The 13,828-nt window shown below is 27.4% G+C and overlaps 3 protein-coding genes and 1 long non-coding RNA gene across 13 annotated transcripts in view; all 4 read left to right on the top strand.

Annotated features, from left to right (window-relative positions):
* Positions 1 to 3,339, top strand: part of LOC106789696 (dystrobrevin beta) — a 16,453-nt gene extending 13,114 nt beyond the window's left edge. For 3 of the 7 annotated variants that reach the window (XM_014754144.1, XM_014754141.1, XM_014754140.1), the window contains exons 16-17: positions 1,332 to 1,388; positions 2,531 to 3,339. In XM_014754144.1, coding sequence (XP_014609630.1) covers positions 1,332 to 1,388; positions 2,531 to 2,802 — 329 coding nt within the window. In that variant the 3' untranslated portion in view covers positions 2,803 to 3,339. Of the gene's footprint in view, positions 1 to 1,331; positions 1,389 to 2,530 lie in introns of those variants that run through there. The other 4 variants (XR_001382018.1, XR_001382019.1, XM_014754143.1 and 1 more) reach the window with 4 other exon arrangements.
* A 2,401-nt stretch (positions 3,340 to 5,740) lies between these two features.
* LOC106789712 lies at positions 5,741 to 7,981 on the top strand. 2 transcript variants are annotated; one of them, XR_001382022.1, is made up of 4 exons: positions 5,741 to 6,023; positions 6,107 to 6,525; positions 6,631 to 7,452; positions 7,529 to 7,880. It is a non-coding gene; the product is annotated as an uncharacterized LOC106789712 (long non-coding RNA). The 2 variants fall into 2 exon arrangements; XR_001382021.1 differs by having other exon boundaries at positions 6,631 to 7,981.
* A 275-nt stretch (positions 7,982 to 8,256) lies between these two features.
* On the top strand, positions 8,257 to 11,434 carry LOC106789670 (leucine-rich repeat-containing protein 9-like). Its single transcript, XM_014754082.1, has 10 exons — positions 8,257 to 8,410; positions 8,496 to 9,455; positions 9,538 to 9,693; positions 9,778 to 10,075; positions 10,157 to 10,350; positions 10,428 to 10,488; positions 10,901 to 10,927; positions 11,072 to 11,098; positions 11,264 to 11,290; positions 11,385 to 11,434. Exons 1-10 carry the CDS (start codon positions 8,342 to 8,344, stop codon positions 11,432 to 11,434), a joined length of 1,869 nt encoding a protein of 622 aa, XP_014609568.1. The 5' UTR covers positions 8,257 to 8,341.
* A 131-nt stretch (positions 11,435 to 11,565) lies between these two features.
* On the top strand, positions 11,566 to 13,347 carry LOC106789679 (poly(U)-specific endoribonuclease homolog). 3 transcript variants are annotated; one of them, XM_014754099.1, is made up of 5 exons: positions 11,566 to 11,693; positions 12,015 to 12,152; positions 12,235 to 12,463; positions 12,558 to 12,990; positions 13,070 to 13,347. In XM_014754099.1, the coding sequence occupies exons 2-5, from the start codon at positions 12,071 to 12,073 to the stop codon at positions 13,298 to 13,300; spliced, it is 975 nt and encodes a 324-aa protein (XP_014609585.1). In that variant the 5' UTR covers positions 11,566 to 11,693; positions 12,015 to 12,070; the 3' UTR covers positions 13,301 to 13,347. The 3 variants fall into 3 exon arrangements, with proteins under 3 accessions (XP_014609585.1, XP_014609584.1, XP_014609586.1); XM_014754098.1 differs by having other exon boundaries at positions 11,566 to 11,958; XM_014754100.1 differs by lacking the exon at positions 11,566 to 11,693 and having other exon boundaries at positions 12,014 to 12,152.
* Positions 13,348 to 13,828: the final 481 nt, after the last annotated feature.

The following is a 13,828-nucleotide window of genomic DNA, read 5'->3' as shown; positions in this document are numbered from 1 at the left end:
TATATATTAAAAGGCATGATGTTATATGGCATTTTGATTAAATTAGAAACAATTTCAAATGCTGTTACAGCACGTAAACTATTATTACGAATTTTGTCGGATTTTTTTCTTTTCTGTTTGAAATAATTATAGAGATAGAAAAAGAAAAGATATTATTACAAAATTACAAATGAATAAACAATGTAAACGCTCGGTTTCTTCTTCGAATGAAAAATCGTGTAAGTATTACGACAAAGCCACTGTTCGATTCTCATTATTATAACACCTCTTGCTACAATTTAGATTCTATCATTATATATATATATTTTAGTTTCACAATTTCTGAAATCTAGATAAAATTTATTAAAAAAGAAAAACAATTGCAATATTTTTTTTCTTTCTTCTAGATTTCAGATAAAAATGAATAACAATATGTACGAGGATGTGACAAATGAAAATCAATTTGATGCTGTTGTATCTACGTATTTTTAAAATATGCATTTTTTCTCAATCTATTCGAGTGCAGTTAAAAATAGAGCATCAAGTTAATTTGAACTATGCATCATCGACAATAACGGGTTGAATCAAATGTATATTAGCGAATACCATGGAAAACATTGATTTTTACAGCTAATACAAAAAAACCTTTATACACTGGACTGCCAACACACGTTATAACATACATGCTGCTTTTCTAAGTTTAAACATAGTTCTTCTATACTTCGTTTTCTATTTAATGTAAATATTACTCGGAACACACTATCTTTCTATCTATCTATCTATCTATCTATCTCTATCTTTCTCTTTCTTCTTTGTATATTTGCCTGTTAGTTAATACATTGATACATCATTCATTTCTAATTTAGAATAGTTTTTAGAAAACATTAGTCTAGTTGTAGCACAGACTACATTACACGCAAAAGGACTATTTAAAGAAGAAAAATACTATCTTTTTATATTTTTATCTTTTTTCTTATATACTTATATTTATATATATATATATATATATATATTTTTCTTTCACTTTTTTTTTTTTTGGATTCTCATAAGATAATTAATCGCACAGTACAGAAACAACACGCGATTACGAATGGCAATTAGTTTTTTTATTTGCGTATAGAGAGGAGATAAACTTTTTTTTTTGTTGTTGTCTTATTTTGATAAACAACTGGACTGTGACGTTGGACGATTAAAAAAAAAAAAATAGATAAAACAAATATACGTAGACACACTCTCTCTCTCTCTCTCTCGAGTGACAGTCGGACGTGCTAAAAATATACAGAATAACACTCTAGACGTGTTGTGGAATGTGTGTGATGCACCCCCTGTGAATGTGTCCTGGTGGCTTGCAGACTCAGACCAGGAGGACCATTCTCACAACTCGGGACGTTTTCTCAGAAAACCGCTAGGTAAGTTGTTTAAGTTTGAGAGAGAAACTAGCAGATCTCATTGTGTATACTCTCTTACTTTTTTATATATATTATATAGATATATATATATGAAACATTTAGATGTGTTTTTATTGTCACGAGCGTTACGACCTTCTGTTGAATTCTCGCATTTCTTTATCGCATTTTATGTTCTCCATAACAGTATATCAGTTTCGAGAGACAGTCATAGCAACAGCTCGTATATATATACACACGATGTTATTATTATTTTTTAATCGGTTTTTTTTTATCTAATTATTATCGTGTTATACGAAAGTTTAAACATAATATCGGGTTGCTCGTATAAAACACGTGCCAATTTAAAAGATAAAATAATATAATGGTAAATTAAATAGTAATAGTTTTATTTTTATTTCTATGTATGTATTATGTGTGTATATAATTGTAGAATTATTATAATTATGTGTTAAAATTATGTTAAATTCTTTCAATCAAGTCATGTTTCATCTCGTGTCATTTTTTTTCTTTAAATATGTATAATATTCTTATTACTGTTTAATGAAGTATTTATGAGTATTTTTTTTTTATAGAATTATACTGATAAAATTGTCCTGTTAAAAACTGGAGCACTCAGAATTATATTCAAAATTTCTTATTTATTATTTATAATTCAGCAGTACTATTTCGAGCAACTCGATATTACAAGATATTATAAAAAGAAAATATTTAAAAAAAACTTCTTGTAAACAAAATATAAAACAAAATCACGTTAATTTAATATTTACAATTAAGAAAACGTGTTCGTATTGAGTTACAGTTTGTACAAGGCTGATAATTATAAATATTCGCGTGTTTAGTCAACATCGTAACATGTGTAAAATACTCGTGGATAATTATTTCAATAACTTAACGATACATTTGTATATTTGATTCGTTTAATTATTCTTTATATTTATTTTCCAATTACGTGGTATGTCAAAAATGATTGCAAATAAAAGATCGGCACTTTAAAAGAAAGAAAAATAAATCAATATTTGCGCGTGTAAACACATACATCAACACACACACATAAACACATACATTAGTTGTTGTTTTATTATTATTGATAAAGAAAATAATTATGATTCTGTTTAAAATGTATATATTATTATTGTTTTCAGATTTCGAGGCCGGTGAAGACGGTGATGACAGCAGCGGTGGCGGAAATTCTTGGCGCGAAGAACTTCAACGTCGTTATCAACAAGAAAATGATTTTCTTGCTGAATTGAGAGCGAGGAATGTTAATATTTCACAAAGTGAACGCACCTCGGCGACTTCGTTGAACGAACAGGAACAGGAGAGAGGTGACAGGGAAGAAGCGGAGGGTGGTGGAAAGGAAGATGAAAATGAAACCGATTGGTCGGAGGCCGTGAAAAGATGGGTAAATCGATAAATTTCAAAATTAACCTTTTCCCAAAGAGAAGGAGAAGAAGGGCTTGGGGTAGGGGAGGGAAGTTAATACGTAGAATATAAAAAATGCAGATGAAGAAAATAAAAATGAAGAAAAAGAAGAATATAATAATAAGATATATTCAAGATCGAGATAAACTGCACCGACAATTTTTATTTAAGTTTTTAGGTAAGAAGCCAAAAGATGATGTGTATTTTTCACGTCTCAATTTAATTATTATTAATTTTTCAATGGCATACATTTTTACGAAGTAATTAATATTAATAATTAATATACGTAGTTAGTTTCTTTTCTTTTTTTTCTAATGATATGACTTTTCCTATGTTTTTCATATTTTTTAAACCAAACCACTCGCATTTATAAATTCGATATATAAAGTAGGAATAACGAAATAGTTTTTTTTTTTTTTTTGTTTAATAGGAAAAATCGCACAAATTAATAAGTAATATTAACGATATACATTCTGCTCTGATTAGTTTTGTTATTTGTCTCGATGTAAGTGTTAACATTTCGAAAAAAGAAAAAGAAAAGAAAAGAAAAGAAAATGAGGACGAGGAGAGGATGAAAGAGGCTTTCGGAGCTTTTCTTTTCCATTCTCGCATTATTTTTCTTTCTCAGCCTTGCATTTACGTCTAATAAAAAAAAAATAGGGAAGGAATAAAAAAAAAAACAAAAAAAAAACAGAAAAGAAGCAAGAAAATATACATATATTATACATACACGTGTACGCAATTTAACAAAAAGGAAAACAAACAAAAATAATAATAATAATTATTATAATTATTATAATAACGTTACACACCGAGAAAGTCCATGTATTATCGAACATATTAGTGTTACGGTGAAATGAAAAAACAAAAATGAAGTAGAAGCAAATGAATCTGATTGGAGATAATGAGGGTTGAAGATTTCAATGTAATAAACAAATCTTTTATAAAATCCGTAAAATAACAACAAAATATCTTTGAGGCTTACGATATATACATATATAGGGGCATGTGTAATTTTTTTATACCTTCATACCAGTTTAAAATTTCACAATATCTATACATAAATACATAGAGAACTTGGGAATCGACTAATATGAGAATACGTTAAAAAGCTTTGCTATAATATTTCAAGATATAGATAGATATATATATATATATAAATATAGAAAAAGAGGTCAAAGTTCACATACCTTACACACTATGAATTCGTTCGCTTTTCTTAATCGATACAAAAAACTTACCTCCAAGTTAATGGCACATAAATTATATTTTTATTATTATTATTTAATAATAAACAAGAGAGAATATCAATGAAATATTCGATCGTGACAACGAGAGAAGAATTTAATAAATAAAATCTAAAGGAACAAAATAATATTCGAATTAAAATATTTTTATTTGAAAATGAATGAACATTTTATCTCAGACATACACACACACACACATTAATTAATTTAAATGAATAATTTATGATCCAATTACACTTGGAGGTATGAAATCGTATGTACATAAAAGACAATTTTTTTACCAAAATACTCGCATAATATTCGATTAATTTCTATCGTTAAATAATACTTAGACGGATGGATGTTGGGGGTTGGGGGCGGAGGGAAGGTTGGTCGTGCGAAGGAATTTAAACAAATTGTTTGTGCGAGAACATACATTCGCAAAAAATGAAATGTGACGACCGCCTTTTTCCTTGTATATGTATATAAAATATTTTAATCCTTTTTTTTTTGTTGTTGGTTTTAGAAAATTCTTAAATTAATTGATCTTACAATTAAAAAAGTTGCGTTTATTTTCGGAGTATGTAGTCGAGTTAACGATATGTATTTTCCATCTATCCAATCTCATACTAGACAATCTAACAACACAAACAAAACGATGCTTATCATTTATTTATTGAAGGATTTTCAACGATTTTATTATGTAAGTAGAAATTCTGCGTCCTGCACATTTCGTAATATCAACACAACAGAGTACAATTGCTGATACATGTATGCGTTTACACAAATATAAATGAAATCGTGAGGAATGTTATTGTTTAATTGGTATATTCAAATTATTTACCGATTGCTACATTTGATATCAGTGGTTTCCAAAATTTGTTAGATTTTCGGTATCCTTGTTGAGTCGAAATTTTTCCTCAAGATATCGTTCTACGTTTCAAATTCTATTAAATATATAAAATAACTAATAATTTTGTTAGATAAAAATAATTAACATACATACACACACACACACACACATGCACATATATATTCAAAAACAAATGTAATTTAACAAATTCAATTAATTTGTCATTCCTTTTCCACATCGATTTTCGATACTTACGATTAGATTCTATCAGCTAGCAATTACTCTGAAAAGCCAATTACAAAAACAAATACAAAATTAAAAGTTTAATTAAATTGCATCCATCACAACCACTGTGTAAAATTTATGATACTCAGGAGACACCGAAATGCAAACTTTGGGTACCACTGTCATATTTTATATTGCAATGCGCGTAATACATAAATAAACAAAAACATGTATGTATATGTAATATGTGTATATGTTTGCATGTATAGGTAAATGTACTCTGGACAAATTCATACACAAATATATGTATAATACATATACGTGGAAGAATAATTTATGCATACTCGTATATGTATATGTGCATCATTTCCTATACTTGTTTGTCTATACGAATATCCTACGGAGAAAAGAAAAAAAACAAAACGTAAGAATAAACAAAAAACAAATAAGCAAATTCTATGTAGCGACTACACGATTCGAGTATTGAATAAAAAAATGAAGGGATAGTCAATGAGTAGTAGTATCAATCGGTTTTTTCATAGCCCACTATAATTTTGATTCATTAATTGTAAGATTATTTTGTTTTATGATGATGATATCCGTCAAAGAAGAAAACGTCTCGAAAGGTAATTTTTTATCTTGTATTTTTCTCTTTTTATCTTTTTTGTGACATTTATTTAATTGATATTTTTGTATTCGTTCTTCTATGCAGCTCGATTTAAGGAAATGAAAAAACGTCAAGAATTATATATTTTTCGTGAAAGCTTATCACTTAACAATATATGCAAGACAAAATTAAATTTATGCAAGTTGGTTATAATTGGTCAAGAAGGAAATTCGTTATCATTGAACGATCTATCGAAACTCGTTTATTTGCAAGAATTATGGCTGGTCGAGTGCAATTTAAAAGTGCATTATATACAATACTTCTTTATTATTATTTTTGTTATGTTATGTTATTTATCTATTTATTTATTTATTTTTCTTTTCAGGATATATCCTCGTTGAAAGAATGTACGAAATTGGAAAAGCTTTACGTTTATTCGAACGAAATCGAACGAATTCCAAATCTATCCAAAATTACTGGGCTTGCAATTATTTCGTTATCGGGAAACAAGATTGATCGTTTAACGGTATTAAATGATATCTCTCATATTATTTTTAAATAATATCGGAAGATATATATTTGCCAATATTTATGAAAGATAAAATAATCAAATTAACACGGGGAGAAACAAAATTGGTAATAATAATTCGATAATTAATTATTATTCGAACGATATATATATATAAATATAGAATATCGACAAGTTGGAAAACTTAGAGGAACTTAATGTGGCCGATAACAAATTGAAAAGGTTGCCAAATATTTTCACGAAAAATTATAACTTGAAATACATCAATCTGGCGGGTAATCATCTGTATCATATCAAAGTATTATATAAACTTGTATATTTATTTAATTTTTTATTTTTTTTTCTTTATTTATTAATACGTGTTCTACGATATTTCACAGGACATGAAAAATTTACGGCCAGTGACAAAATTAGAGTCAGTTGTTTTGAATGATCCACTTTACGGTGACTGTCCATTAGCACGTCTTTGCAATTATCGCTGTTACGTTTTTTATTGGCTTCCACAAATTAGCAGACTCGATCATTATCCAATAGACGATGCGGAAAGACATTGGATCGATACTTTTTTCAAGTATCCTTCTTACATTTTTTATTATTCACTTGTGTGTGTGTGTAGATAAAAAAACAAAATCTTTTAAACAAAATTACAGGAAGAATATGATGCGTTGTAAAATTGTATTGCACGATAATATGAATGTTTATTTGAAATCTTTGAAAGACATGCACGAAAAATTTCAAGACAACGAGAAACACTTAAAACATTTGCTTCGCGATATGAACATTTTCAAATTGCAGGTTTAATAATATTTAATAATAATTAAAGGATTGTATGAATAAATGTCGATTGTAAAATGCTGCAATTTTTAATCTGAATTAGTCTAATTTAGAAACGAATAAAGAATTAATTGCATCGGAAAAAGGAACGTTGTCTTTGATGGAATATCATGAAAAAATATTAAAGGAAAGTGAAGAAATGGCTTCGATATATTTTCAAGTGAGAACACTTTTATCATGCGATTAAATTTCAATTTTTATTTAATTTTTTTGTTTTTTTTTTCGAGTTAGATCACTTGTCGACAATTAAAATTGCATATTCGTTACTGCGATAATGTTCGTCTACGAGAATATAAAAACAAAGGGGAAGATTTAATGAAAATTTGTCAGATTACATTGGAAGAATCTTTGTGTTCTTTAACAAAAAAGTATGAAACGTTTTATCATTTGTCTCATTAATATTTCTATTCATTGTTTATTTAAAAGTTAGTAAATCTTTGATAGGGAAACCAATATAACAGGAATACGTTTGTATCGAGTCACAGAGGTTTTTCACAAGGAAATAAACGAGTATCGTAATTGGAATAATCAAATCGATACTTTGCATGAAAAGGAGAAAAGTTTGAAGCTTTTAGCCAGCATGCCAGGAGTTCGAAGTATTCGTGAATGGCCAATGAACGTCCTTAAAAGCGAATTTTATAATCAAGTTAACTATATTTCCAATCGATTTTTCATCCAATATTAATTAGATTATTTTTTTTTTTAGCGATTTGCTATAGAATGAATTTAGTACTATACAAAAATTCAACAATTTAATAATAAAACTTAAAACTTTTAACAATAAAATAATCTTAAAACTTTTTCAACATCAAACATACTTGTTTTTAATATTATTGAATATTTTGATCCTTAATAAAATATAGTTTCTTTATTGGTTCGCTATCAAATTAATTTAGTTTCTTACAAACAATATTTGATACATTTCTAGGAAAGAATTCGTATAACAAATTGTTTAGCCATTGCCGATGCTAAATTTTACGATAAATTGCGAAAGAAAATCCTTTTTGATTCTTGCGAGAAAAGAAGAGTTTCTATTTTTGTACAGGTACCATTTCATCGTTGTACTTTAATGTAAGTATTTCAAATTATGAATATTATCAAATTGTAAAGACATTAATGAAAATTCATTGAAATAATGTTTTCATTTGAAATTAACTTCATTTTATTTGGAATATAAAATGAAGGGAACGATACACCGATGAAATTCATTCATCGAAAACGAAACTAATTGAAGAAGACGTTCATCGATCATGCCAAATGTACGTTTTAAATGAAGCATATTTATTTGATACTGTATTCGTTGCTGAATATGAATACATATTTGAGGTATATATTGAAAAATAGTATAATAATGAAATATTTCTAAATATTCTATTATTTGTCTAATGAAAATAATTCGTGCGTCTGATAGAACGATTCGAATGACAATGATAAAAAAGAAATACAAAATTTGCATTATCCTGCAACTTCATCATTCGAACATTTAACTCGACAAAACATCATATTGTTTTTACGAATAAACGAAGACAAATTTATGACATTACAAAAATTAAGTTTAACTGGACAAAATATCAAGACTCTTCAGGATGATTCTATAAAATTACCAAATTTGAGGGAACTCGATTTATCTTATAATCGTCTCGAACAATTTCCAAATGATCAAATGATCGTTAACGTTAACAAAATCAACATAAGTTTCAACGAAATACGAACAATTATAATAAAGGACAAATTGTTGGCATTGGAAGTGCTCGATATTTCATGGAATTGTTTAACAAAGTGTAACGAAAATCTTAAAACTTTGAAAATGTTTAGCCCAAATTTGAAGACATTGAATATTGAAAAAAATCAGTTTTCCGATATCGTCGAACGCGATAAAATCGTTTTATTAACGCGTGTATACTTTCCAAAGCTAGAAAATTATTTTGACTCATTAGATTCGAAAGATTGTAAAAATTTGAGCCTAAAAATGGCTCGCAATACATTGTCAGAATTTTATGATCGACATCCAACAATTTTTATTTCACATCGTCCGATTCGTCGAGTGCATTTGAAAAAACCGTCAATGTATTTGGTACGATTGCATTTGAACGACAATTGCATCAGCGATCTCGATGGTTTGACACAAGAACACTTGCCAAGATTGAAGTATCTCGACTTGACCAACAATTTGATAACGTCCTTGAAATCATTAGGTTCGTATAATACTATAATGGAACTTTATTGTGCTCACAATATGATTAGAGAATTAAAAGATATTGAGAATCTACAAAATTGGCATAAATTACAAGTTATTGATCTTTGTTACAATCCAATTGAATCCGCAGTCGTTTATAAAGATTTTCTTGTCTTTCATTTGATCGATCTCAAGGTATTTAGACATTTCATTTATAAATTTTATTTATTTCATTATATGTAGATATGAGAATAATATGTTTGTTTATAATTAACAGTACATTTCTGGACAATGTGTAGAAAAATCAAATATCGTAGAGACAAGGAACACATTTGGAAATATATTGAATAAAAATATGTTGTTAAACATGAATGTTGGAATAAAATTAGCCAATCTCAGACAATTGGATGTCGTTAAGTGTTCTATTAAAAAGGTTCCTTTTCAATGTTTAATAAAATACGTATGTATTACTAAATAGATTGCTACAAAAATATTTTTAATCAATATTGTCATACAGATAAATTTACCTTCCAATTTGTTGCCTCATTTGGAGAGCGTAGATTTAAGTAGAAATCAAATAATCTCTATGGAAAGTTTAAATACACTTCCTAAGCTGAAAACCTTACGTTTGAGCTACAATCGTTTGGAGACATTCCAATTGGATAGATCGAACAATTTTGATGGCTTTCCTAATTTATCTACTTTATATTTGGATCATAATCGTATTGCCTCAATAACGTGGGACGACGATTGCAACGTATTTCCGACATTGAAACATCTTTTTTTACATCATAATAAACTTTCTAACGTTTACGGTAATCTTACGGTTTTTTTTTATTTAATATTACAGTACTATTTTTTTTATATATATTTAATAATTCGTCATATTTTTCAAGGTCTACGAGAGAATTCTACTTTGGAAATTCTAATTTTAGATCACAATAAAATCGAAAGTATAAAGGAAGATTCTTTCAATGCAAATAATATAATTACCTGTTTATCCATCGAGAGTAATCAAATTGAAAATTTGAGTTTTGTTAAACGATTGTCACGTTTAAAACAATTGTATATAGCAGATAATCTTATAGCTGTAAGCTATATACAATCTCGTAATATTCGTATTCTTCTTTATTTATTATTTTATTGTAAATCAATATTTTTTTTCAGAACGAAGACGAATTAGAAAAGTTAACATTGTTGGAAAACTTAAAAGAATTGACTCTCTCAGGCAATCCATTCTATAAAACAATTAATTATTATAAATTTTGTTTACGTTGTTTAGCTAAAATACAAAATATCGATGGGTTTGATTTATCGAATAAGACTTGCCCTTGCCAAGATCTTTCTATGTACGAAAGCGTGCAAATACATTCAACATCAGAAAACTAATCGTATTTTACGTAAAGGTTCCTTAATGATTAAATTATAATTTTTCGTAACAAAATATATGGTACATATTTAATCTTTAACATTTCACTCTAAGCAAAGCAATAAAGCTTTCTATTGTTTCTTGTAATACGACTTTACTATTAAAATATTTTTAAATATCAATAACTAATGAAATATTTAATTAATTAAGCTAGCAATTAAAGATTTTGAATGAGCAATTAAGAGCATGTATTTATTTGTTTCTGCGTTAGGTTTTTTTACTGTCGGTAATTCTGATGGTAAGTTATCATCAGATCTCCGTCGGTAATACGACTTACCGACCGAAAATATTTTAAATTATAAATAAATAACAAAATATTTAATTAATAATAAAGATTTTGAATGAGCAATTAAGAGCATGTATTTATTTGTTTCTGCGTTAGGTTTTTTTACTGTCGGTAATTCTGATGGTAAGTTACCATCAGATCTCTGTCGGTAATACGACTTACCGACCGAAAATATTTTAAATTATAAATAAATAACAAAATATTTAATTAATTAAGCGAGCAATTAGAGTTTTTGAATGAGCAATTAAGGAGCAATTAAGAGCATGTATTTATTTGTTTCTGCGTTAGGTTTTATTACTGTCGGTAATACTGATGGTAAGTTACCATCAGATCTCGGTCGGTAATACAACTTACCGACCGAAAATATTTTTAATTATAAATAAATAACAAAATATTTAATTAATAATAGGGATTTTTAATGAGCAATTAAGAGCACTTATTCATTTGTTTCTGCGTTAGGTTTTTTTTTGTCGGTAAGGTAAAGGTAGAGCACTACAATTACCGATATGAGGCTAAAAAATGTTACTAGAATTCAATATATTTTAAACTTTCTTATTTCCTAGTAACTTTTAATAGCAAGTAGTATACACAAAGTGAATGTGTAATTAAATTCTCTATACATTTAAAGACAAATAACAATTAAAAATCTAATATAGATACTTTGTTTTAATTATTAATTAAAGGAGTTTACTTGTAAAGAACGATTATCTTGGAAAAGGTACTGAAAAAAAGAATTACTAGATTAAAAAAAAAGACCGATATCATATTGGAGCTAGAAAGACTGAAGAAAAATGGACAAACATAAATTCAGCACTTGATTGAAAACAAGAAACAATAGAAAACTTTATGGCTTTGCTTAGAGTGAAATGTTAAAGATTAAATATGTAGAATTTAATTATTTACGAAAAATTGTAATCTAATCATTAAGGAATCCTTATGTAAAACATACTAACTTTCTTTATATACGGCTGATAATTTAAAAAGTATGTGTGACTAAACAGATACATGCTAAATATATATTAATTTATTTCATTTCCAGTACATGTGTGTTTTTATTAATTCTTCAAGATACAAAGACCAAACGTTTATTCAAAAATGCATTTTATAAGCTGCACTACGATTAATTTTGCCTTAATTAACCTCTTTGTTAATTTGTTATTTGTCTATCATGCAACAGGTAGCCATTACTTTTTATACATATGATTATATATATATATATTTTAATAAATAAATAATCTCAAGATACATTACATTTTTAGGAGAAAATAATAATGTTAATAAGAACAGTAATAGTAATAAGAATATTAAGAATACTAATGTAGCATTACAAGATAATACTCCAAAACTTCCTGTGATAACTGACGCAGAATTGCAACGAATAACAGAGGATTTGTTTCAAAGGGATACATGTTGTATTTACAGAAATATAACAGTGAGTTTTCAAGGATGGATACAAAGAGAAAATGTAACAGACAATGCTCCAAAACCGTATGACATTTCAATCAATTTATTATTTTATACATTGTATTTAATTGACTATGCAATACCTTTTTTACTTTTGTCTTTGATATTTTAATTTTAGATTGTTTAGAATTCCCACGACTGTCTTGTCACATCCGTCAATAAATAAACTAAACAAGCTTTTTGATAATTATGAAGTGGATATAAGTAAAACAGAAGTTGTGACCAAAGAAGAAAGCACAGAGGAAGATGATTTCATTAACACTCTTTTGTCTTCCGACATATTAACAACGGCTATGAATTTTCTTGCTACAAAAGGTTACTTCGCAAAGAATACGCAGACGTATAAAACTATATTGAAATCTATTTGGTTCCAACAATACTCAAGAATTAAAGGATCTATTGGTAGTTCAGGATTTGAGCATGTATTTTTAGTAGAAAGAAAAAAGGATAATAGTATCATTGGTTTACATAATTGGATTTATTTTGCTAAACAAGAATCGTTAAATAATGTCAATTATTTTGGTTATGGACGCAAAATTCTTTTCGATAATGTAAGCTATATTTTCAAATAAAAATCATCTATTATAGTATTTAACTTACATATATTAAGGAAGAAAATTGTCTTTTCAGAAAGCTGCACTTGCTAAAATACATTTCAACTTTAAGCAACAACATAAAGTGTCGTCGATGTTGATTGGAACATTACCGGAATTAGAAATAGCTGTTTATACACTATGCTTTTATACTAGACCGAATGAAAGATGCAGAATATCTTTTGCAGCACATAAATTTAATATTCAAACACATACATGGCAACATGATAATAAAAATTTTGTTGGAGCTGCATATCCTCTTATCTAATAATGACAATATATAAGAAAAACGTATGTTCTTTGATATTAACAAAGGTATTATAGTTTATTTGATTTTATATAATATATATATGTATTAATTATATTAAAAATTAATCAATTTGTTAGATAAGAAAAATTGTACAATTTATTGTAATGAAACAATAGCAATCTATATTTGCGTGAATAGCGAATTAGAAATATTTCAAATTTTAGGGAAGAATGAAGAAATAGTTTATTTCAAACATAAGGTAAGCAAAAACAAAAGACTAGATAAGACATAAATTGATATCTTCATAACATTTGAGAAATGATAAATCATAATAAACGTTAACTCAGAAGAGTCATAATTTGTAGCGATATGTTATCTGACAATGTTAAAGGGGTTATAACTTTTCAATCATTATTAATTGGCGAAATTAACTTAAGGTAAAAAATCGCGGTAAATATTTAAACTAGAAGGAAAATTTTGGTTCGATCAATCGAATCGAGACAATCTTTTATGCTTTTTCTGACGTCATAACTGTCTCGTGAATAT

This window comes from Polistes canadensis, unplaced genomic scaffold, assembly GCF_001313835.1.
Source record: "Polistes canadensis isolate GaletaPanama2010 unplaced genomic scaffold, ASM131383v1 scaffold_197, whole genome shotgun sequence".
In the NCBI taxonomy this organism is placed as follows: domain Eukaryota; kingdom Metazoa; phylum Arthropoda; class Insecta; order Hymenoptera; family Vespidae; genus Polistes; species Polistes canadensis.
The sequence above is the reverse complement of the archived record's forward strand: the minus strand, read 5'-3'. Positions and strand labels throughout refer to the sequence as shown.